Source organism: Notothenia rossii (assembly GCF_949606895.1).
Source record: "Notothenia rossii genome assembly, chromosome: 12".
Lineage (NCBI taxonomy): Eukaryota > Metazoa > Chordata > Actinopteri > Perciformes > Nototheniidae > Notothenia > Notothenia rossii.
The window spans coordinates 17,112,506-17,138,204 of NC_136911.1; the positions used below are offsets into that span (position 1 = coordinate 17,112,506).

The 25,699-nt window shown below is 40.4% G+C and overlaps 4 protein-coding genes across 6 annotated transcripts in view; 1 reads left to right on the forward strand and 3 right to left on the reverse strand.

Annotated features, from left to right (window-relative positions):
* Positions 1-522: 522 nt before the first annotated feature.
* On the reverse strand, positions 523-7,386 carry nsun6 (NOP2/Sun RNA methyltransferase 6). Of its 3 annotated transcripts, none has more exons than XM_079661923.1 (12): positions 7,316-7,386; positions 6,494-6,577; positions 5,780-5,935; positions 5,610-5,701; positions 5,071-5,177; positions 4,811-4,964; positions 4,591-4,672; positions 4,389-4,508; positions 3,292-3,436; positions 3,063-3,208; positions 1,323-1,448; positions 523-1,238 (listed from the first exon to the last, which is right to left on the reverse strand). In XM_079661923.1, exons 2-12 carry the CDS (start codon positions 6,566-6,568, stop codon positions 1,059-1,061), a joined length of 1,383 nt encoding a protein of 460 aa, XP_079518049.1. In that variant the 5' UTR covers positions 6,569-6,577; positions 7,316-7,386; the 3' UTR covers positions 523-1,058. The 3 variants fall into 3 exon arrangements, with proteins under 3 accessions (XP_079518049.1, XP_079518048.1, XP_079518047.1); XM_079661922.1 differs by having other exon boundaries at positions 5,610-5,704; XM_079661921.1 differs by having other exon boundaries at positions 5,610-5,707.
* Positions 7,387-7,963: 577 nt separating this feature from the next.
* Positions 7,964-14,877, forward strand: LOC307026495 (ADP-ribosylation factor-like protein 5B). Its single transcript, XM_079661925.1, has 6 exons — positions 7,964-8,438; positions 10,410-10,470; positions 10,568-10,715; positions 12,066-12,149; positions 12,306-12,457; positions 13,271-14,877. The coding sequence occupies exons 1-6, from the start codon at positions 8,393-8,395 to the stop codon at positions 13,317-13,319; spliced, it is 540 nt and encodes a 179-aa protein (XP_079518051.1). The 5' UTR covers positions 7,964-8,392; the 3' UTR covers positions 13,320-14,877.
* A 107-nt stretch (positions 14,878-14,984) lies between these two features.
* maf1b (MAF1 homolog, negative regulator of RNA polymerase III b) lies at positions 14,985-20,257 on the reverse strand. The gene is made up of 8 exons (XM_079661924.1): positions 19,699-20,257; positions 19,224-19,312; positions 17,098-17,229; positions 16,815-16,977; positions 16,606-16,727; positions 16,405-16,524; positions 16,204-16,296; positions 14,985-16,058 (listed from the first exon to the last, which is right to left on the reverse strand). The coding sequence occupies exons 2-8, from the start codon at positions 19,304-19,306 to the stop codon at positions 16,034-16,036; spliced, it is 738 nt and encodes a 245-aa protein (XP_079518050.1). The 5' UTR covers positions 19,307-19,312; positions 19,699-20,257; the 3' UTR covers positions 14,985-16,033.
* Positions 20,258-21,431: 1,174 nt separating this feature from the next.
* Positions 21,432-25,699, reverse strand: part of rmc1 (regulator of MON1-CCZ1) — a 6,178-nt gene continuing 1,910 nt past the window's right edge. Inside the window, exons 4-11 of the mRNA XM_079661846.1 lie at positions 25,343-25,449; positions 25,122-25,241; positions 24,219-24,296; positions 24,027-24,131; positions 23,606-23,674; positions 23,438-23,525; positions 22,796-22,933; positions 21,432-22,346 (exon numbers count right to left, since the gene is read on the reverse strand). Of these exons, the coding sequence (XP_079517972.1) occupies positions 22,267-22,346; positions 22,796-22,933; positions 23,438-23,525; positions 23,606-23,674; positions 24,027-24,131; positions 24,219-24,296; positions 25,122-25,241; positions 25,343-25,449 (785 nt within the window). The 3' untranslated portion in view covers positions 21,432-22,266. The remainder of the gene's footprint in view (positions 22,347-22,795; positions 22,934-23,437; positions 23,526-23,605; positions 23,675-24,026; positions 24,132-24,218; positions 24,297-25,121; positions 25,242-25,342; positions 25,450-25,699) is intronic.

Genomic DNA, 25,699 nt, shown 5'->3' on the forward strand with positions numbered 1-25,699 from the left:
AGGAGGAGGAGAGCAGTGTCTATAAATATTCGGAAACTCTGCTGAAAAATTGGGGTAAACTCCTTGGCCTGCCTTCTGAGTCGTCATGACAACATGGACATGAATGACAAAACTGTGGGGATGCATCTGAAATAGCTTCTCCACACTCAGATGCCTCCAAAATAGATGAACAAAAACACCTTCAGTGCAGCAGTGAAAGAAGTGGCCATTTTAATCAGCTCTACATACAGTGCTGATGTGCAGTCGGCTGGCATTTCCAGACAGATGTGTGTGGACGGACTTAAGAGTCTAATGGTATTCCCAGGAAGAGGGATTGAGCTGAGGTCATTGTGAAGGTCCTCAAAATGCCGCATGATGGGAGAAGGGGCCAGATGTTTGTGCAGTGTCGGCACTATAAGTTCTGACACCCATAATTCAATTTGCACTGAAGAAATTAGAGATGAGTGATGTAATTTGTATTCAAGCCAACATTTCATGAGTTTAACTGGTAGTTGCTTAAAATATTAACAGGAACCGGTCATCTTTTATTTAACGGAACTTTTATTTTGAAAACAAATAATTTATTTATGGTGACTGAACTACACACAGCATAATTTCTCTTACGAGTAGCACAAGTCTGAATTAGAGGTCCCAGTTATCCCCACAACTACTAAAAGACACTAAATTGTTAATACCACTGATGACCTCTTTCTGCACGCGACTTCCTGATCTCTGAAATCCAGCGAATCCACGGTCACCATGGCAGCTGTGTCGTCACTGTTGTTATGGCAATGCAAGCACTGCTGCATTTGCCAATACTCATTCACTCTCCATCCCCACGTGCCTCCCTCCTTCCTCCCACCCTCTCTCCTGCCCTCTGTGTTTATACAGCTTATCCCTATATGGCCTGCAGTTTCAGAGAGCAGCTGTTAAGAGGCAGATGCTGTAAACAGCACAGTGAGCGTCTTTGTCAACACTATCCCGTCAAAGCACACAGTTTTGTAATATAAACACTATTGTTCCCATCTGCAGTCTCATGGTAGAGCCGATGGTGTTGTAAGAGAAAACATGCCCCACAGTCACTTTTTCAGGAACTTAGCAATAAAGAAACCGATGGTGTCCCTGTCGGCTCTGTAGGGGAGGGGGGCCGCCGCTCCTGTCTGGTCCCAGGTCAGCTCCGGACTGAATCTCTGGAGGAGGTGCAGCTGCTCAGGTGACAGGCCCGCTCCCAGCATGCCTTCTGAGCCAATATGAGGCTCCTGTAAACAAAATGTGATCTGGTGAGGTTAACTAACAATCCCTTCTAAATTTTTGAGTTTATCCACGAGGTGTTCTTTTCCTACCTGAGGCTGGAGCGTGAGGCAGGGGAAGGTCTCCAGGGCCCACGCTACCTGCTCCTCATTCTCTGCTAGAGTCACTGTGCAGGTGCTGTACACAAGAACCCCACCTTTCTTCAGCAACTGCACTGCCTGTAATTCATAAAGAAAATGTATTAAAGCAGTTATAATTAATAGTTTAATAATAATGTAAAACAATGAAAGTGGTCAACTTTCTGATGCTATACATTCTCAGATGTACCACATGTTATCCTGAGTTTCAGCTCATTGTTTGTTTTCTGGTTCACAGCTTTACCGTTTTGGTACACTCTTACCGCTGTCATATCATTGTCTTTGGCCAGGCTTTGTATAAAAGGACATAAGGGGGCACTTAGAGAGTGAATATCCAACTTTCATTCATAAAGTGGCCATATAAATGACAGTTAGTCTCTTCCTGCTGGGTATGATATAAGCATGTTTGATAACACGTTTGCCAACTCAAAAGGTCAGTTGTGTTTCTGCTGCCCCCAAGTGGCCAACAACAATAAGTTAAGCGTCATACAAGCACAGACACAGAAATGCGTCTTTATTAAGTCTAGATGAGACTTAATAACATGCGTGTGATGGAGCACTATATGGCACTGGGGATAATTGATGTGCTCCGCATTGGACTCTAATCCCTCTTTAGTAATCCATCTGTTAGCCATACTCGAAGCAAAAAAAGCAAACAGATTTTACATTGACTTTAGTCTACATTGATGTACATGTATAAAAGTGACGAGAATGTGTGTTAGTTGCTTAACGTAAAAGTATAAATACTTCCTGGGTCTGCTTTAAAAACACCATCACAATACTTAGTTAAGTTATCTCTAATTTTAAGTTATCGCAAAAAACGGCTGACATTTGTTTTCCTATAGAGCTGAAAGCTGTATTTGTATTAAAGGTCCCATGTCATGCTTTTCTTGTTATTACCCGTCCCCTTGTGTGTTATGTAGCTTTTCCTGCATGTAAACGGTCTACAGAGTCACAAACCCTCAAAGTACACCCTGTAGCGAGTAAAACTCTAACACAGAAAAGATCTGTCTATGATGCCTCAGAACGCCTCCTTGGAGATTTCTTTTTATTCTTCCTGGGTACAGTGACGTATTTGGGTAGTAACGTAACGTCCGCGGAGCTGTTCCTCACACACACAGCTGCAGCTCCGCCGATTTCTCAGCCTGAGACGGCTGGACGCGGCGAGGCTGTGAGTTTGTGTGAGAGCACACACACAAACTCCCAGCCAGGCTGCAGGTGTGTGTGTGTGTTCTGGCTGGTTTCGGGCTGGGTTTCGCTGTGACTCGCTGTCTCACAGATGGCCACTGGGCTCACAGGGAGGAGCAGGAGGTCCAACAAGCTGTTTAGGACAGAGTGAATACACATACTATACAGAGAATTAAATTTATTTTAATATACCTCAACAATGGAATTATGATCAGTAGAAATGGCCATGACATGGGCCCTTTAATGGAGGGTATATTATAAAGAACATTTTCAGTAATACGGTATTGGTGGATGTAGTTTTAAATGCACTTGATGAGATAAGGTATAGTAATGATTTGAGTAGAGGGAAAACTTCTTAATGAATAATCTTTGAGTGTATTTGGAGTTTAGTTGTGATTTCAGTGTAATGTATGCCATCTGCTGCCATCTACTGGTCAAAAGGAGCCACTACCAATGCTGTGAGTTCAATCGGATGTGAAAGTGCTTCCTCTGTGTGGTAAAACCTACAGCGTGGAATAACTTGCGCTGCAGAGGCTGGTAGGAACAGAGCTCCTTCAGGCTCCAGGTACAGGACATGCTGGGTCTCTGCCCGAGGCCACTGCAGGGCGCGTCCAGGAGAACCCGGTCGAAACTTTCAGCAGGGAAAGGAGGTCCTGGAAGAAGTCCAGAAACAGCAGTAAGTAAATACAGCATACTGAGGGTTGGCTTTATATATCATGTATGTGTCACTGTGTACCTTCATGCTCCTGTGCAGAGTCGCTGCTCACAGCTTTAGTGCTGTTAAAGCAATACACTTTAACTGAGTTTAATTGCAACATTTTGGCATTTTGACGAATTCGATCAATCTTATTTTTGATTTTCTCCAGGGCCACGACCTCACCCTGTGTGAGACGGAAAGAGACGGAAATTCATTAACAAGAAACAAAAAGCATCAGATCCTTCTAAAAGGTCCTGCATTGAAAATCTTCTCATCAAATACACGTCAGGCAGTGTGTCGTTTAACAGTGTTATATAGAAAGTACAAATAGTATCATTATCACTGATGCATTTATGTGTAGGAAGCATTTTTGTTTTAGTTATAACATTTTAAACTTTAATTTTTGAAAAGGCTTGATTAGCAGTCCAGCTAGAAAATGTCAACCTGTTTATAATTTGAATCAACTTGTTTCACCTATCTTCTAGATGTGAGGCAGGCTGCAGCATGAGAATAAAACTAAAATAATATTTCAGAAAATGCTTTACACAAGCAGGTGCGTCGCATGGTTTAAAAGTAATCTGTGACTTTAGCAGTCAGATAAATCGAGCGGAGTAGAAATGTAAAAAAATAGCAAAAGAAACAAACACTTGTACGGCAAAACTCTACTTCAGTAAAGGAAAAAACCTGTAGTAGGAACCATTGGTTGAACACTTCTAATCAAAACAAATAATATCTACAGTAAGTGACGTGATATAGAAACAACCAAAGTGGACTCCCATGGTTTTTTGGCTTGATTCCACTTAAATGTCTCTGTATGTCATTAGAAGTTTAATAATTCCATAAGCTGTTCAACCTTTCTCAAGTAGTTTCATATGAATAACCCCTCAGAAGCCTGAAGGGGGAAAACTATTCCGTACTTTATTAATACAGAAAAATCAGGAGAAAAGTGTAAAATAAATGTGTTTTTGATCCTCTACAATCCCATACATCGTCTCATTTCCCCTCAGATTTATCTTGCAACACTATTTTAGGAACCGCTGCTCTAGATCAAGCTGTGCAGTAGATGTGTGTTTAATAAGCTGGACTCTCAGATTGAAAGCCTGAATATTAACTCTGATCCCTCCAGCAAATTGTACCTGATCCCTCATGAGCGCAGCGATGTGGCAGGTCTTCCCTCCGGGCGCAGCGCACATATCCAGGATCCGTTCTCCAGGAAGAGGCCCGAGAACATGTCCCACCACTACAGAGGGAAGGTTCTGCACAACATGGAAAAACACCTCGTGATAGATAAGAACTGTGTTTCAATTACTCCGTTTTACATCTTAAAAGTAGAAATACCTGCAGGAATGCCAGGTTTGGTAGAACACCATCAAAGGAAGGGCTCTGGTAAAGTGGCTCTACCATCCGGACACCTACTCCCCTAAAATAACAGAAAACAGTGCAATATGTTTTGCTTATTACATTTGATTTTAAACCGTACAGATGTGCAACCACTATAATAAAGGTGTTTAGCTTTGGAAATATGTTGTTTACTCATCCTTTAAAGCCATTCACTTACTTGGCAGCTACATCTGTGCAGAAGATGCCGGAGCGGTCTATTTGAGCAACTCCATTTCCCACAAACCCTCTCATTCCCTGGAAGCTTGTGGCTCCTCGGGTGCAGCGACCCTCCAAGTCAGAGAAGACAGACACCACATCGCCAGCCTTCATGACTAAAACAGATATCAAGTTAGAAAACCACAGCTCCTCTACATTGTTGAATATAACTAGATGTGTATTGGACACATATCTTTCCCAGCATCTGTTTTTGAGACTTACACTTGGGGCTGGCTAGGATCCCCGGGACAAAGACATTGGCGCCTCTGAGGACAGCACTGCCACACTGAGCGCCAACCACCACCTCTGAGCTGAGCTGCTCCACAGGTCTGAGAACAGGAGAGGGATGGAAGTCACACACTTCTAAATCCATCTCATTTAAAGCATCCTCCTTCGTTGGTTTAGTACGGACCATTTTTTTTCTGGAGATATAGCAAATCTTGGCATGGGTTCACAATTTGTTGCATATTTTAAGTCTTTTATTTTAAGTAATAAAAAAATGATACCACTATGACATCTTTATTGTACTGTTACTGTATTTTTTTTTGCATGAAAACACACACCTAAAAAAATGGATCCTACTGAAATTGGTAGACAACATTTCCTGAGTTTTTTTCTGTTGTCATTGTTTGAAAATCAATGTTGGTTTGGCCTGAGGAAACACTCCCTATGGGCAGACTGATACGCGATTTAAAGCTAAGTGTGTTCTCCATAGAGCAGATTCGTATCGCTCTGACGTGGTTCTAGCATTCCTCACATACCTCGGGCCATCGACAGGAAGCAGCAGCACATCTGGAATACGTGGGTGAGGAAGAATCTGAACTGAGACCTCCTTTTCTGTTGAGGTGCACATCTGCTGCTTCAATAACAACACAGAGAAAAGTTAGGGCCCGACTGACGACCACTGTGGGTCATTTCCTTTTTTCCTCACCTTTTTGAGCTCCTCCCCTAACTTTTGTCTGATCTCTTCCAGGGGAGCGAGATGAGTACTGGCCCGAACACAAGTGTAAGAAGGAGGGTGAGACAGACATGTGAGCAGCCTCTGGAAACGGCTTTCTGCCTCCTGATGGCCGACTGCTGCTAACACCTGAACTCAAAAAGGATGATCAAAGTATGCAAATTATGGAATTGGCAATTAGAAAACTGTCAGAAAACGTGGCTTCTTTTGAGATTCAGCCTTTCACTTTCAGAAAATGCCACTAAAACATTCAACTTTAACTATGTCAAGTAAAAATAACATTACTATCCTGTAGTTACATTTATCATTGAGAACATCATCTGCAATTAACTTTCTACTATAACACAAAACATACATTTAAGGGCTGATTCTGGGACTCATTATTATAGATACAAAAAAACAAACCATGCCTTGAAAGTGCATTTACACAAGTGTGGGGAGACAAAAATAGCACAGAAGTTATGACATTTATTTGGAAAGCCATAACTATGTTAGGGAGGGTTTTACTGAGGTAATTTGTAGTCATGGCATCAGTTCATCTAAATTCTATGGTAAGCCATGAAGGTTCCCAGATTACCCCCATGTTAGCTTTTCCACTGAAGCAAAGACATCCACTTTTTAAGAGGTGTATTTATGATTCTCCTGAAAACAAAATCTGTTTCCAAAGAAAAACAATGAAATGTCTACCTCCTTGTTTAAGAAGACATTCTTGAGATAATCAGTGACTTCAGGTCTCAGGGATATCCTTGGAAAAGTAGACATCACTTAAATCTGTTCAAAGGAAAGTAACAATAACAGAAAAGCAAATAAATCAAGACACACTGCAATAAAATGAGGTACAAATATATGCTTACAGTTCTGAGGGCTGTGGTCTTGATTGGTTGAGGTTAAAAAACGGTGAGTGGTGGTGATATGTTGACATTGTGAGGGATAATTAAAGACGAACAAACTTTACTGAGGTCTATTCCACAGAAGGGAGGCAGTTGTAATAATAGCGTAACTCAAAAATTGATCATAACTGGGATCCTATTAAACTCAATTTGAGACATGTTTTAAAGAAACCAAATTCATGATTGATTTGATGCCAGTGTTATAACTTATTATTAATTTCGAATCATTCTTGTCCCAACAAGCAAACACAACGTTTCACAAATAATTACGATTGCAATTTAAAACGACTGCAACGTAAAAGCCCAGAATGAAACAATAAAATACTCACAAGTATTTTAATGAAATTAATGAATGAATTAATCTCGGAACCCGTTAACCATTGCACACAATTTCCTTTAATTACTGTAAGTGAGTTTACTGTAAGTGAGTCTCCTGTCATTCATTATTTTTGTTCACACTTAACGTGACTTTAAGTCACAGGTCATATTAGTCATCTAAATACTCTTTAATCCTATTCTACACATATAATTTGTTCGCACACAATTAATGACTTGTCAATAGATAAATATAGGAGTACAATTAATCTTAAGGCTATTTTAACAATCTTTAGGTACTCACGTTCTGTGGTGGCATGGAGCGCGGGTGTTTTGACAATTACTTCCGTATACGTCACTAGCTTGGTCACGTGTCAGTAGTTGATGTCTGTATAAATCCAAGTAATGCAGCCTGTTGATTCATTTATGTATAAAGTCTATTGCTGATCACCGATACTTATGGTATTTGTGTTGTATTAAGAAACGCAAGGTGTATACATATTCATTATGTACACATGTATTTTAAATACTTGAATGTTGTACTTTTCACAATAATTATTTTATGCATTTGTCAACAATTATAACCTTTTCTATGAAGCCATTGTTTGAACATTTGTTAACACTGTCATTCAGTTTATGTTTAAACACCGGGCTCATTACCACAGGAGGAGTTCTAATTGTTGACACACCTACACAAACATTATAGAAATACTGCTTATGCATAGGGTGACTTAAAATACATTTCCAGTTCATAGCATTTAAAAAGTAAAATATACAAGAAGAAAACTGAAAGTATAATGCTTTACATTTTGTCTTATGGTGAAAGGAAAAGTATTGTATATTTTACTGTGCCTACAACCAAGTAGGCTTATTTTTGAAGTATTGTAATTATGTTATATTTAGGTCTGTTCTCTTCTTGTGTTTTTGTGTCTTAAAATGCTGTCCCAAAAAAAGGCCAACGTGTACACGCCATGACGGCATCACGTTGGAAGACAACTGAATAGCTGGGGTTGCTTTTTTCAGCAAACCACTGCCAGCAGCCAACGGGCAGAAGAAGCCGTGCGAGCAGAGTCAACACAGTGCAGCACTTCTCAGCCTGTTTATACGATTTGTGGAGGCTTCAACGTCTCCCTGAGCAACTCGACAAGAATATTTAAAGTCTATGTTACGTTCCACCATTTTATCCTCGCGTTAGCTAACCGGAGCGCATGGAGTCCGCGTTCAAAAGGTCGGCGAGGTGTTTTGCGGACAAGAGATCATCCAGCTAATGTTAGCTAGCCGCAGCCAGCCGCGGACTGTACGGTGTGGATTTGAGAGTGGAGAAGCTCGGTGCTGCTGCCCACTCTACTGACGGAACTACGGGAAGACGTTAACCTAAACAATGGGCGTCATATTCGCCAAACTGTGGAGCTTCTTCTGTAACCAAGGTGGGTGTCGGTACAATTGTTAGGGCTCACTAACCTCCCGCTAGCTACTCAACCGAGGATAATAAGTGTTAGCCCGTTAGCATAAAGTGAGCAGCAAGACCCATAATAACAGATGGGGTCTGAATTATCTCGCTACATCTCTCCGTGACTTCAGGACTCTGCCATCTGAGCTGCCTTTGTCTAACTCGCAATGCAAAACAACCTCTACAACTTCAGTGCCACCCCAAATACTTATGTGTTTATCACTGGGTCAACTAATATGATTAATTTAAGTCAAACTAAGTCTGTAAGCGTGTATTCAGCCAGTTGTTTTTTCGGGTAACATTACATAACTTTTCCCTGAGTTTCTAGTAATTTAATGAAAATGTTATATTTATTGTTTAATTTTCTTCACAATGTAAGCTCAATCATTATTGTATGTATGTGACTTTAACATAATAATTATGCAGTTGTTGCTCATTTTAGAATTGAGTGAAAAACAAAGGGAAAGCACAACAAAGACACTGAGATTAAGGCAACAAAAAGGCTAGTTAATCCCACCCTTTACAACTAAATACCCATATTGTATCGTATGTGTGTACTATTATTGCAAATATTCAAAAATATTGCTGAGGTGGAACATTGTTCCACGTTCATCTGCAGGGAACAAAGTAAGGGTCTGCTTTGTTTGATTTGTAAGTATTTAGTCAGTGAGTCTTCTCATGTGGTGTAAGGTTTTGAAGTGTTCAACTAGACTTTAGAGCTTTCAATGTGTGAGTATCTTTTCGCTGGGAGGAGGGACTAAGAAAGAGGGATTTTAAAAGTATGTGTTATTTCATGCTTCAAGGTAACTAACGGTGCGTTTTCAGATCATAGTGTAAAGATCATTGTTTTCACAAGGGAACTCCCTCTTGCCTCAATTCCTTTGGCATGTATTGAATTGTTCTCGGCCCTGAGGATAGCAGAGAAGGATTCCTACTCCCTGCCTAATTCTGGATTACACTGTTCCTGGTGTCAGGTTTCATTCATTTTAAGGGTTTAAAGGCAAAGTCTAAGTGGCAGTGTGGGGATCATAGTCGTAGTTTAAAACATGCAATCATAACAGTAGTTAAGTCACCTCAAATGTAGTGTCTAAATACTAGTGCTGGCCATTGTGAAATATCACTATAGATGTGTCTTTATGTTTTATTCTTTTCTGAACCTTTTTACTGCTGTGTTCTAAAGGAAGTCTAGCTATTACTCCTGAGGTGCAGTTTCACCACTTAACAAGGTACATACAGGAGAAACACATTCATCTTTAAGGAATTAGTAACCTGTAAGTGTTCTGCTTGGAAAGCTGTTTTCAAATAATCCACTGGAATAAATTATTGACTTCTAAAATCCACATCTAGTTTGTTCGCACTGACGTTATACAGTTAGAAGGAATCTGACCCAACCTCGGGTTAGAGATGTGCTGCAGGAACATGTTTCAGCTCGTAGAAAAGACTGTTAGGAGTTGTTGAAAAGGAGAGTACTCAGATGTGATCAAAGTAACGGGGATCCTCACAGGGAAGCAATAGACATGCAGTGACCCCCCCGGAAGGAGTTTGGTGCTCAGAATCGGTCAGGACTAGAGCCCTCTGACCAGACTTCCTTCCTCCTCCGCTGCCAGAGGCCTCAGGAGGGCGGACGAGTCAAAACACTAAAGTGGGATATTTTGGCGTGTCAGCTCTGATTTGGGATTTAGTCTGCTTCACGGCCTACAGTGCCTGCGCTGTTACGAACTGTGCTAGCTGGTTTTTATGAATGGAAAGATGTCCTGCAGTTTGAGCGACGCTGCGGGGGAAAGAGGTCATGAAGTTTTAGAATAAGTTCAGCCTGTATTCTTTTTGAATAGGCAGCAAAGAAGTAATGCATTGTCTAGACAGGGACACGATGTACTTTATGGCACGAGTGTTTTCTTGAAAACAATGTCCTCTTGAAGTTTATGTAATACTGCATTTCTTTTTGCAGAGCACAAGGTTATAATTGTTGGATTGGATAACGCAGGAAAAACCACCATCCTCTACCAATTGTAAGTCCTTTTGTTTCAAAAAATGTACAGTTGGATCCTTTTTTCAGTCAGTTTTCCTTTGCCAGCAAAAACTAACTTTGATTCTTTCCTTCAAAAGTTTGATGAATGAGGTCGTCCACACGTCACCCACCATCGGGAGCAATGTGGAGGAGATAGTGGTGAAGAACACTCACTTTCTGATGTGGGACATAGGAGGACAGGAGTCCCTCAGGTCCTCCTGGAACACCTACTACTCCAATACAGAGGTGAGAAAAACAAGCAACTCACGTCGTACACTCTGAACTATTTCTATCCGATGAGGGGAACAGAAGTATTGTCCAGCAGCAGTTTTTCTTCCTGAGCGTGGCAGCTGGTGTGTTTGTTCAGAGCACAGGCGGCAGCGGGGACCGCCCAATGTCAGGGGTCAGCCTTCACAAAGGGGGCCGTCTGAACGTCAAAGCAGGGGTCGGCCTCGGCAGTGTTTTGGAGAAAGGAGAAGAAGAACGGGAGAGGCATGGCGGGGGCAGATGTGTCTTACAGAATCTAACTTTCCTCTAGGACGTGCGATATCCAGTCTGCGTTCAACGCTTCTTTTCATTTCCATTCACTTTTCGAGTCACAAGCAAACGCCTTATCACACAAGCGTACTCTTCCACTCTGGCTCTTTAACATGTCTCTGCTAAAAAGCTCAAACCTGTTCGACAGCAGAGTGAGCCGCATGTTGTGCTTGTTCAAACATCTCCATCCTTTTTGAAGCCTCTAAATTATGAGGATGTGCTTATTATGGATCATATATTTAGTTTTTTGACTTGGAAAAAGCACACTCTTTTATATTGCTTGCTAGGATGTTTAAGATTTTCTCCAGTTCCAACAATTAGTCGGTTTGCAGAAAAAGAGTCAGTTTTCTTTAATAATCAATCAAACAAGTTTGTTTTTGTCATGTGAAAATACATGAAATACCTTTTTGGGGACTAACCAGGCAGAATGAACACAACTATGGGCTTTGGGATAGTTTAACTTTTAATAAGCAAAGAAAAACATTCTATAAAGTTCAAAACTGTGGCCATTTATAGTTTTTACCCAAAGAGGTTTGACAAACCAGATAACTTTACCTTGAGCATCTTATGAAAAGTGAATGCAGACTTATTACAATAGTATACTAAAAACCCACCAATGTTTGCACTTAAGAATCTTAATGGCAGAGTAGCTCTAAATACCTTTTACAATAGAGTTGCTAGGAGCCTTACGGTTACTAAAGAAACCATATAATGTTCTAACCCCGAGTAACTATGGTAACTGCAGTCTTTCACTCCACAGTGAAGCGGTCACACTCATGTAGATCCCCGGCTGTGATGTGGGTCACAGTCATGTTAGAGAACGCGTGTTGCTGAAGCTTTTTCCTTTAATGGCGCCTCTCACATCTCGGCAACATTAACATGCCATTGGTCTTTTGTCACACAGGGTCACCCGCTCTCATTCAAAACGAGGTTATTAGCATAGCAGTCACCAGAACCCATTGTGAGGCCCTTGGCCCCGGAAGTGCCCTCCTGCTGTGTTGCACTTGATTTCTGTAAATGTGTTTTTGAGAAGTGTGATGTTTGCCTCCTACTCTGCAGTTCATCATTCTGGTGGTGGACAGCACAGACAGAGAGAGGCTGGCCATCTCTAAAGAGGAGCTCTACAGGATGCTGGCTCACGAGGTAAAACATCTTAACACGTCTTTGTTTGGCCGTAAAGAAGAGAGTTCACACTCGGACTGCGGGTTCCCACCAAGCGTAGCCCCTTCCACATTTCATTGTTTAGAGCTTCAAAAGGTGGCATGTTTATGGTTTCATTGTTTCGTGTTCTCCCCTCAGGACCTGAGGAAAGCAGCCGTGCTGATATTTGCCAATAAGCAGGATATGAAGGGCTGTATGTCTGCAGCGGAGATCTCCAAATACCTCAGCCTGAGCTCCATCAAAGATCACCCCTGGCACATACAGTCCTGCTGCGCACTCACAGGAGAAGGGTGAGACTCATGTTTATCATATCTGTGTGTTAGCAGGGTAGCTGACTGAGCTTATATAATCAATACCATGTATCGTATAAAGGAGAAAACAACTTAACGCAATACAACATTGATGAAAAGACGTGTTGTCACATTTTAATGTGTGACAGCAGTTTAGCAACTTATTCTCTTGTGTGCAAACTTGGATTAGTTTTGAGTATACAGAGGCAAAATTGTTTTAAATACACTGTTTGTGTACATGAGTAGGATAAGAAGAAAGGGGAATGTTCACCATACATAGAGAATGATCTCAGTCTGTTACCAAGGGTTATCATAAGGGTATTTTAATGAATGTCTTTCTTAAACCACAACATGTTGCAGTGCAATTCATGTGAGCTGTAGCATGTCTACCATGTGATTAGAAAGACCACACTGGGTACATGTCTGTCATGTCTAGTACTGGCATGTACTTATTTATTTACTACAGAACATTTTACAACAATGTGAGCTTTTTCCAGTTGAGCACAAAACAATAATACATTTAATAAATAACACTTTGAATTCACATATTTCAGATTTTGACCAGGTGTTTGTAACCGATGTTGTAGCGCTGCAGTGAGCTCTGTTAACCACCAGATGTCACTGTGCCCTGAAGCTTGACATGTTTCCTCAGCACAGACAGGAAGAACACTAAATATATCTGTCCATCACGTGTTTTGTGTAAATATTTCGTACAGCTAGGGAAACTGTGCTACGCTATTAAAACATCCTTGATGCAGTCTTCTGTCTAAAGTATTTGTTCCTCCTTTCTGACGCCTCTCTTTGTTCCTCCAGTTTATGCCAAGGCCTGGAGTGGATGACCTCGCGGGCCGGCCTCAGATAGCCCCTCGCCCCCTCTACGGCCTGATGACCTGGCTACGTCAGCTTCTCCTCACTTGCTTATTGTTGCTTTATATTTTTTTAATGACAAACATTGACTTCTGGAGGGTTATTAACACATGCACAGTGGAGCCGGTGTCTCTCCAAGTCGAAACGTGACCTGAACTGGGGAACCTCGCTGCTTATCTGGAACAAACAGTGGCTTTTCCTGCAGAGGAGGGGAAGAAGATCATTTCAATGAGTTAAGAGTGTGTCCAAGTGCAAAGCAGGTGTGCACTGGACATCCCTCACACTAAATACATATCATGTCACCTCGCACCATTTCATATCATGAGACATCACGTTGGTGCAGCTCTATTATTAATATCGTTTTTTTGCCTTTATACAAGTTGTTCATGTTCAGGTACAAATGGACTCGACAAAGGGATTACAAGCAGTATTGTAACATTTTCAGGGGGGGGGGGGTGGCACTACGGAGGTTTTTCAGAATAATGTTCTCACATTGTTTTATTTTCTTCAGTTTTCCTTTTTAGCACAGCCATTAATATCTGTTACACATTTCAGTTTCATAAGCTACATGCTCGGTGGTTATTCTCTCTAGGTCTTACGGTGCCGTATTGAAACGTGGTCAAATACAAATCTCCCTTTATTAACTCTGAGCTTGTACTTGTATGTATTTGAGCCACATGGTGTAGATTCTACCTTTTCTGACCCTCACTTTAGCCATTTATTTAATTTTGCAAAGAATTAAATAAATGGAATTCATATGCAAGTACAATGCTCCCTTTTTAATGGCAGTATTTTAAATGTAAACACTATGTTTTTTATTTAATTGTATTCTTTTTAAGAATGTTTGCTCGTGGCGAGTGGGCGTCTGTATTAACAGATGATCTTTGGTGCTCCAAGTGTGTTTGACATTATCATACAAACATTTCAGTCATTTTCTGCAGAATATATTCCACTTTTAAACATTTTGTACTTTTTAAACAAAGCGGTCAGAATTAGCCAGCCTCATCGATGTGCCACACATTTATGGGGAAGTTGGTTCTCTGCAGCCATCTGGACTAAGTAGCATTAAGATCGTTTTATCTTAATATTTTGGCCATCATTTAGGTATATTACTTGATCCTCAGCCTTAACCATGCTACTGTGAGTGTCTGGAGGATAGTATGTGTATGAATCTGAAAAGTCTGCCCATGATTTTTACCTTCTTTGACCTGGTATAAGAATTCCTTGGTAACAGATCTATGCACGCGTCACTTTGAAACCATGTCTACCTTTTACAAGTTCCACGGTGGCCAAAAAGTGTGAGGTGCATGAGTTTCATTGAGTTTGAATCCCAAGTGGTGAAGAACTGGTGTCCATCTTGGTCAGGGTGCCTTAGGGTCTCTGTAGTGTATTTGTTGTGGGGCAAGGTATTTAAACACAAAGAGGGAAAAGGGTGCAGCATTGAGGTTTACAGCTTTCACCTTGATCTTACACTATCAGTATGGTGGGGTCCAGTCGGTCATGTACTGTAATTCAGTTTTTATTTTTCAATAAAAGTTTGTTTTGAACTTTGAGCCTGAATACATCAGTTTCTTTTTAGCATATCTGAAATCAACCTTGGAATAAAATCTTTGGCAAATAAAGATACTTCTGAGTTTACAAAGAAAAAAAATAATCTGAGTTTGATTCAAACAACATTTTATTAACATCTGTAATATATTGGCCAATCAAATGAAGCACAGAGAAGTCAAGAAAAGACGACTCCTAACCACTTGTAAGGAAAGTAAAAGGAGCTTCTCAATTTCTATAAAACAATGTACAACATAGCAATTTGACAGTTATGTTTCTCTAAATTGTACTATACATTCATTCAATGAAGCCTTTACATTGAGGTCAGAGCAAAGAAAAAAACACTGGCAAGATAGACGTTTAGAAACGGGTTAAATAGGAATAAATCAGTAAAGATGAAGAGTGAAAAAATACTGGATTGGAAAATCAACTACGTATAAAATGGAACTTTGTAAATGGGGATTGAAGCAAAAACAATGGGACATTTGTTAAACGCTGACATGTTGTCCGAGATGCCAAGAGTTCCCTCGGCCGTGCCCTGCTGTCCAAAGTACAGACGAGCGTTCGCAGTAATAACATTCAACAATACACGTTTCAGTTAGAAATGCAGCGATGATTTTCAATGTCAAACTCAGTGCTGAAAAGGTTGTCACAGTAAGATCATTGTCACACAAAAACTGGCAACAACGAAACAAGTCTCCTCTGAACAGGAAATCAGTCTGTGCTGGGTCTTTCAGCCCAGCCCCTTCAAAAGTAGGAATATCATCAAATGTCTGTTTTTATGATGCTGGTGTTTTCTGGACTCCTCTTTGTGACATCATTTGCAAGAAACTCCCCTACAGTCTTTGTTATTTATCCATTACAACACTTTCTTCTTTCTTTTTGGAAATGTTGCCGGTGCAGAGAAGCCTGTAAATGAGTATGTGTGTCTTCATACAGGAGAAAGAGGAGCCTTAAAGTTACCGCAGGGTTTAAATAAATGTCCACCGGCTCACGGTACACAGAGAAGGCTTCAAACATGCATATGTCTAAAGCGTGAAAATGGCTTTGGATGAGGCGGCTAAATACAAAAATCAAAGGGAACATGAGGGCGGAAATGGAGGGAGGGGGAGGAGGAAAAGTCAAGATATTGTTTGGCCGAGGCGTGTCCTGCAGGCAGAATCACACGCACAGAACTCTGGGGAACCTGGGAGAAGAAGAGAACAATGTTAATGCAAAAGAAGCTAATTCACATGTTCTTCCATCAAAGAGCAAAAGGTATGTCTCAGTACTTTACCACAGCATATTTTCAAGTCAATATTGTAAATCAGAATAATGGGCATTTGTCTCACCTGTCCAAAGTGAAGCCATCCATTTCCTCCTCGTCATCCAGCTCCATGTCCAGCTCGTTGTCAAGTGAGTCCCGGCCATAGCCACTCAAGACACTGCAGGTATGAAAAAGAATTGTACACCATCCCATGTATGCTAAATGATCTGCCGTCTTTCAGAAACGGGTTTATTTAAACCAAGAGGGTGATGCCTCAGGTGCTGACCTGACGGAGCGACATGTGAGAAACACAATCCTCTTGAGTTTCTTGTTGTAGAAGAAGTAGTTGAAGGACCAGAGGCTCCCCTCTTCACCAAAAGGATCAGAGTCCAGATCAGGGTTGTAGCTAAGGAGACACAATAAGAGCTTAGAAAAACATCCACACGGAACAGATGATCTGCTAACTAATAATGCATGTGACACACACCTGTAAAAGTCACAGCCCTGCAGGTTGATCTCCTGGTCGATGGCGTTCCACAGCTCCGGCCCCAGAGAGTTAAACTCCTCTCCAACAGCTGAGAACAAGCTGCTGTTCACGGCATTCACCACCTGAACAAAGGTCGGACAGTTGTGTTGAGTTCAATGTATCCGTGACATGTATACAATATGTTGTGTGTTCAGAGCAAGGATGCTGACCCAGTTGATGCTGGGCTCTCGGCTGAACTCTTCGGCCTTGGCGGCGCTGAAGTCGTAGTCGGGCCGGAAGGACTCGTTGAGCGTGGTGATGAGGTAGAAAAGAGTCTTCCTGCAACACTTGTCACTGAGCGGGTTCTCCCCGTCTTCACTGCTCTTCCCCAGCCTGCACGGGAAATATACAGAGGTACATTTAAAAAAGGTCAAGTCCCTACTATCTCATCTCACTAACAGCTGGTGGTCTTCTGTTCCAAAACACAGCATTATCCTCTATTGTGGTACTCACTGTGAAGGGCTGGTGGCGCTGGTGGACTGGGGGGGGGAGAGAGCCTCCAGCACATGAGGCTCACCCTCCTGGCAGAACTGCTTGAACATATGTTTGTCATCCCCTGCCATCTTACAGGAGTAGCTCTCCATCCTGCAGGGCAGAAATATAAATAATGTAATGTTGTGTATCTGATCATCACGGGCTAAAGGAAACGTGTATGCTGTAAACATAATGAAAGGGATTACAGAAGTGAAAGTGTTTGCAAAATCCCCTAAGATTACTTTAATAGCCCATTAGGCTTAAACACACAATTACACAACAGGAGCAAATCAGGGTATCAATGCACCAAATGCACCTCACCAGTAACCAAATAAATAATGTAGGACATTATATTATAGAATAGAAAACTAGCAGATTAAATGTTGTTATTTCTATGTTTTTGAACTGACTTTATCACTTTTAGTAATCTCTGATCGGGGAGAGTGTGCAATCCCTGCAGCTTTATTATTTGGGGGAACAAACTAGTGGCATATCTGATGTGTAAACTGTTGAATGGATTAAGTGGAATGAAAGATCTCTATAAGCCAATTTTCAGTTAGAATAGATTGCCCTTGTCTTTCCCCCTGCAGAAGCAGCTGACAGGAGCAGGCCAGGGCTAAATGTTTCCTGCCCGCCCCTTCATGACTCTGGGTCAGACGCCACTGTACACTGTGTCACTGTGAGTGACGCAGACTGGAGTTGTTTATTTTGCCTTCCCCCACCTATGGGTTACACAAGAGCAAAGGTTGCGCAACTTAAGATAGACGCACTACTGAGACCCTAGTCTAATAATAGGATGCCGGCTGGTAGCGACACCACAGTGGAAATAAGTGCCCTGGTTTTTCCACACACATACGGAACACAGCTGACCTGCCGACTAAACACTGTAACCAGATGACAGAGCAGAAACTAGAGCCGAGTGAGGGCTATCAACACGATGAAGGTTATTTAAAAAAAGATGTGACAGCAACAAGCTCTTTTAACATCTGTACACAACTCTTACAACAGCTAAAACCATATTCATTTATGTTTTAATGTGTTCCGTTATTTTTGCACTAGCCATTTATGCACCGTTTATTATTAACCTTTTTTGCACAAATCAAATGACATGTACAGAAGGCCCCAGCTGTGCTCTTTTAAGTTTAGTTTTATGCATTTAGTAAATGATTGTGCAATATTGCTGGGTTTAGATTTTAATGTGTGTTTGAATCATAGGCTCATATGTAGAAAATAAACAGTACATTTGCTGGAGGGCTGGTGGCTACATGTGTTGTTAAAACCTGCAGCTTGGATGCCCTGCTGCTGTCTCACTAATCGGCCTAAGCCTTGGCAGCTCCAGCAGCACTCAGCTATCATGCAGTATTATTATTATATATGTTGTGTGTACATGTACCTACGCTCTAATAACACTCTTCACTCTGTCTCCAAAATAGCCACCGAGTGGTGTGAAAGGACGGGATGTGCTGTCACCCCAGGTCACAACCAGTACAGAAGCTCAGATTCACCACCCACACTCAGACTGGGCTGCATAACTCCACAGCCCACCGCCCTTTATGTAAGTACACTGTCACTGTAAGCCTGCTGAGCTGACGGCCTTAAACAACCTAGGTTTGGTCATTTAAAAACATGCACTGTCAGTTAGCTATTCACTTTCAGTATGAGCTCTAAGGTAACAGACTACTGTTATCACAATTTTACATTGCATGCAGGAACTTGTTTTCTTTACTACCCTCGTTTATGAGCAGTCAGTGATCTATAAGCCAGCCACACCTCTCATGCATGTTTAATGGCCTGATACCAGAAAAGGGCTCCAGTGTTTCTCTCTCTAAAGTCTGACTGTTGATGTTCCTGCAGAAACAGGTGACCTGGGCATAGCACTGTGTTGTCTTCTCCTGGTTTTACAGGCTTAATTACAGTAGTGAGGTCGTTTTCTGTTGTAGCTATTCTATTATTGGCCTTTATATATTAAAAAAAATGTGCCTTTTTTCTTCACATCACCCGGCCACATCTCCCTGGGACTAATGTGTGTGTTCAAGTATTTTGCAGGAAAATGTTAAACTAGCTTATATTACAGTATTGTGTTCAGTTGTTCATGGTGTCTTTACCTGCCAAGGATGCGAGACTCTCCGGTTTCAACACACAGCCGGGAGCTAAGGGCTTCAAAGCTGGAGCTTTCCAACAACTTCATTGTGGTCTGGTTAAAAAAGAACAAAAAAGTTAAATGTTGTAACACGTAAGAAAACTAGCGTTACATAGACGTTCACTCAATGTATTACACGAACAACTCCTTACTATTGTGACGTAGTTAAATACCATTTCTAACGATACAGTTGTTACTGCTTTCCGTTTAATACCAAATAAATGGAGTCGGTAAATAAAGTGTTTTCTCTGCTGACACAACAAAACTGCTGTAAATAATAACATTCACAGGGGGGCTACAGCGCCCCGCGAGGGACGATGTAGGCCTTTACCATAAAAACAATTTCCTCTTGCTGCCGCCCCTCCCCCACCCCGTTCAGTCGAAGTTGACAAATCGTCTTCCTGGTTCTGTACATCGATGTTAAAACACAATTCACTTACCGAGCAATATTTTCAGCACAGGCAGAAAATAACGTGTTCAATTGGCAAGCAGTAGACACTCTTCTTCTTCGGCTATCTGGTTACTCCTTACGGCAAGAGATTAACGATCCGCGCTTTGTTGATGACCAGCTATGATAGCTAGCGTTTAGCTTGCTGATTATTGACGCTTCTCTCTTTACTTCAAAGACAAGCTATTAATTCGTACTCGAGCTTAAGCATCTTTCAAAAGCACTAGGTCGAGGATGCGTTATACTGAGGCTTTTACAATTTATAGAAAAACTGCTCTTCCCGATTAAATGTGATGAGATTGAATCCAAAGACTGCTTGCGTCCGTCGGAGTCTGTCTGCAGCGGCATCCCTTTCGACGTGAAATTTACTAAAATCAATCAATTAGCTAAATCAAGTCGCTTTTTTCTAAGCGACTCGATCAGAAGAGAGGCAACTAACGAGCTACCTAAGCGTATAATTTACCGAAATGGGTCAAGACTTCTCTAAATCGTTTAATACCTCAAAAATACATCTACTCTCTCGAAAACAACGGAACCTACTGTATTGTAACCCTGCCCCTTTTCGCTTATATATATACTAGGCTTATGAATACGCCCACCTTACCAAAAGTCATATCATGATTGGTTGTCAACATAAATGACAACTGATGTGATTGGTTAAATGTTGTTCGGTCAATTTCGAGGCCAGAGCATAGGGCCAAAACTGTGTCAAATGCATGGATGTATACTAAGAACGTCAAATGTTTTGGCTGCTTATTGCAACGCAGCTGCTAAAACGAGAACTGCACAGTAAGAGTTGTTTTGCTTTATTTAAGACCTGTATGTTTCCAATTCGAAACCTATCTCTCTTGGATTAAGAACAGTCCGTTCCAACGAAAATGGGTATCAACCATAGGTATCAACACAAATAAATCCATATATTTACAGTCTTTTCCTGAGTAAAATAGATAGTTGAAATAGTCACTGGCCTGCTGTTTCCTCATTAATTAAAAGTTCCAGTTTGTTATTTGAACTCAAGTTATTATTAAGTGCCCCCCTAACACTGACTTTGGACCCCCTGTGGTCCCCCTGAAAGAAAAAAAAAAGTTTATGATTAAATGATTTCTTGACGGAATAGGCGGAACTAACGCTATTTGTCATTCTAGTCGGAGCCATTAGAGCGTAAAAACTTTAACTATAAAGTATCTAAAATAAATATGCTTACTGAAACAAATACCAATAACTGTATTGCATTGTTTTCTTATGCGCAATTACTTCATACTGTCTGTCTTTTTCGTCCTGCCTCAGAAAATAACTGGCCCCAGCAGAGGAGGTGGTCGACCATCTGGTGAGCATCACCTGTCTGATGATAACCACAGCTTCTACATAGTATAATATGACTTTTTCACTATATTTTGAGATTCTGTTATTCTAAAAAAAAATTGTTGACACTATAGCTATATCTTTAATTCGGCGTACTCTACTATAAAATATTTCTAATAATTTCGCCATACTACATTGTCAAGTTATTTTCAGAAATATTTGTTAAACTACTATGACTCTTTTACATTGTTTCGACATGCTTTACTATGACTTTTGTCATTTTTTTCAACATGCTATATTAGGACTTTGTCATTTTTAACACCATACCTGTATAACTGGATTCTACACACTATAACGTGCCTTATTCCCACACAAAAAACCATGTTAGATAGTATAGCATCGAAAAAAATGCAAAAAAACGACTTAAAATACTGTTTTTTATTTTTATTTCTTCGACATACTATAATCACAATAGGATGTGAATGCATCAGAAGAAACAACACTCTTTCACACAGCTCTAGATTTAACCTTTTATTATCTGTACATACGCTATATATCTATGTTTTTTTACTAGTATTTAACAGAGCATTTAAACATATTTCCAGCGTTACTTCATGCAGCCCAGTGCCGTTTCATTTTTAAATGAGAGATCATTTTAACACAATAGATTCTTTATCATATAAAACATTCATACAGGTAATCAAACAATATGTCATTGGGCCCACACGTCACCTGAGCTGCAAAGGGTAAGTATGTTTCCAAAGGTTTTTATACTCCATTTCATGAAGTCTATAGGAACTTGTTACATAATTATAATATTTAGTTGTCTCTGCTCACCTGTGCAGGATCATGTGACTGTGTACAGCAGAAAGCAGCAGCTCAGAAATAGCATATACCAGCAGTTCATATCAGAGCTTCTGCAGGTACGAGAGGAATCTCAGAATAAAGATGCAGTACTTTAAGAATGCATTTTAAAACATTAAGTTATGTTAAGTGAATGTAGTCGTAAATGCATCAATTGTTTACCAGTCACTTGATTACTATTTTGGAAGTAGGTGTTACTGTACATAACCAGGGACATTTTATTTGACTCAGTAGACATCAGTACTGATGAGGCCATCGCACAACTTTGGAAAAGGATTTTCTCACAGTATAACCAGGAAGTTTGTGCAAACATAACGAGAGTGTGCGTTCCCAGTGTTACTTCCTGTCAGCTGACATCCGTGAGTGTTTACAGTCTGTGTTTCAGTTTGTGGTTTCAGACAGTGGAGGCCTTCATCAGAGCCTGATCCCCAAACAGCTGCTTGAAGTGAACCACGTGCTCCTCACAGTGCTCTCCTGCAGGGGGGAGGGGACACACAAACACACAGGTATGAGTTATAGGGTGGGATAGTACATATTGGAGGTACTTGTACTTTGCTAGAGTATCTGTTTTCATAGCTTTAACTACTTTCAGAATTTAGATTTTTGCACCAAGAGTTAATACAAAAACAACTTCTTAAAATAAGATGAAGTTCTAGAGATGTTGCATTAGGAGATTCATTTTTCAATATTTTAATCACATTTCTTCTATTATACTTTACTTAAGCCAGAAGTAAAATTCTTGCATTAAAAAAGTAGAACTTTCCCTTGTATCAGATTTTACTTATTAATGCATACGTTTAAAAGCATCGGAACGTTAATAATTATCTCAAACATGTGTAGTATATACCAAAATACATTCAAATGTAGTCATAAAGAGAGGAATATGACTTTAGATAATATCACTAAAGAGTGTGTTTCCTCACCGAGGTTGAACGCGGGGTTTCCTCTCAGCCTCTGGTTCCTCTGCTGGAAGGATCTGAACACGGTGTAGAACAACATCTGATCCTCCGTCTGCCGCGCAGCGTCCAGGAACTTTCGGGAGGACACGTTGTCATGGGCGCCTTGAAACAGTAAACAAAATAGATGGATAAAACTCATTTCTCCTAGTATTGTGACTGTCAAACTGTCCTTTTATCACATGGGGGAAACTTTATTTGAGGTCATAAATGGGCAGTTTTAGACAGCTATTATTTCCTAAACTTGACTTTATTCATTATTATTATGTTGGCAGTGATTGAAGTTATACCTGACTAGCTGTAAACTTGGACCATCCTCGACTTTAATTTAAAGTTTACACTCTTTGTTTGTAGATTTTAAATACATTTCCGGTATTCTCAGGTACAAAATTCCAAAGAAGTGCATTAAGAATGTTTTAATACTGCCCCAAAAGCTAATGTTTTTAATAATTGACAATATGATGTGAGTTTTTATTAAATAGGTTCACAGGACTGTTTCATTTTTTTTTTTAAACTATTGTTCTGATGCATTCTTTTAAAATGTGACATAAAAAGAGTAATAGGCTTTCCTAGATTACATCCTGTTGGATAGGTCAAATGTAAACGTACCGACGCTGCGGATGAATCTGAGCGCGCCCAGAACCTGCTGCTTGGACAGCAGAACCTCCACGATCTCATCGTTGGCCGTGGACAGACGCTGAAAATACACAACAAAAATGTAAATAAAAGACGTTTAAATAAAGTTTTTCCCCGTTTAAAGAATCTGTGTCTTTTTACCTTCAACATGTCCAGAGACAGCTGGTGGGCCGGAGGGTACGTGCTCTCCAGAGACAGGAGTAAACACGCCTGGACACATATTAAAGTAAAAAATAAGGAAAACAGGATTTGCACATTAATTGATTTGTTATGTACAACTGTGTGTTATTGTATTTCTAAAGAATTACAACTCCTCTAGCTAGTTACAAATGTGAATCGTGTTTGGAATTGATTAAATCCTTAATTTGCAAGAAGAAACTCTAAAAAGGTTCAAATGAGTTCTACTTGGATATACAACAAACCACCTTCACTTTGCACATTTCTTGAGGCCCAGAACATTGGGGCTACATTTGAACATTACATTTGAAGGCCACAATAAAGCACTGTGTAAATGAGGTCTGTGTATATCTAAATGGTGCATGTGAAGGTAAGTGTAGCTCACCAGAGGCTTGGAGTCGCTGAGCACGTGGTACTGCAGGAACTGGTGCAGCATGTAGAAGAGGTTGTGCTGCACCAGCGTCTTTATCACCAGCTCGTACAGGTAATGCTGAAACACACAGTGTAGAATCAGACTAAGGGTTTCATCTTCTTCCCCTTCAACACACTTTTCATTGAGGTGTCTCCGCCTGTTCACCTGCACGGTGATCTGGAACTGGTTCAGAGAGCGGATGTACTCCATCAGCACCGCGATGATGAACTTATGAGACACACCCTGCAGGGAACACAGAGACAGACTCAATACATTGGATTTGTTACTTACATTTATATAGTGTAATATACATGTTATATGTTGTGGTACAGTTTGCACATTACTTTCTTATATTTATTTAAATATTTTCATACTATTTACTACATTGTTGGAAAATGTGACTTTAACTTTACATGTTCAGATCTTTTATTTTCTGATATTTCGTTCAAGGAGTCAACCGTTCCCAACAACAATAGAATAACCTAAAATGACCAAATAGCAGAATTATCCTTCTCTTCTTGACCCTTTTTCTAAGCTATGTTTCTTATTTTAATTACTTGTAAGTATTCCTTATGTTGGTTGTAAATACTCTGATATATCCATTGAGATAAATGCCTTAGAAAATATATATATATAAAAAAAAAAAAGTTATTTGCATCTGAATCAAAGCCTTTAATATGCTAGTAATTCAACCTTTAATAAAGACTATTTTGCTTTAAAATAAATACAATCTATTAGCCAGTGGAAATGCGCTAATGAACTCCCATGATTATTTTATGATTTTATATAACATTCAAATTGAAGTGAGTGTCTACCTTTTTTTTGAGAGCCCTTGTGGCAGAACCTTACAGACTGTGATTTGAATAGTACATCCAGACTAAAGTAGCTCAGATACAAAATGCACGCAGGTGAGTGATTTAAAGTTGTTTTTGTGAAGATATCTGGTTTGAAAGGGGCTGCATTGACATTTAAAATAAGTGGTTTCAGAAGCAAAAGTGGAGAAATACTTAATCTGTGTGTGTGTGTGTGTGTGTGTGTGTGCGTGCGTGCGTGCGTGTGTGTTAGTACCTTCTTCTCCGTGAACGAGGACAGGACGTGTGTGTACATGTCTGATTGGTCGATGACCGCCTGCGTTCTGACTGGACGTTTCTGAGCGGCGCTGCCTCGACTCGGACCGGACTCCATCGCCTTAAACACAGAAAATAAACACAGACCAATCTTAAATTACAAAAAACAATACATACTTAGTTTGAAGAACTAAACAGTCTTTTTGAAGCTGTCTCCCTCACCACGGTGTAGCTCTGCTCCGCCTCCAGGTATTCTTTGTACACCTGGTTCAGTTTGTCGAAGACGGTCGCCACCACGGGAAGACTTCCCTTCTCCCCTCCTTCCAGAACTGGGAATAAAGCAGAACATTAACATTTCATTCAACATGTAGCTTAAATGCACCAATGGCTGTTGCTCCTTTTTAATTGTCGATAGAAGCAACCGTGTTGCTTTGAGACTTTAACAGAGCAGATCATCTGCATTTTCTATAAATTGGTCACATATCAAATAATAAAATGAAGACAAGAAACATTTTTCTTTTTGTTTATTTTCCCAGAGAATTCATTTGCAACCTACAAAATATACTTTCTATCGATTTC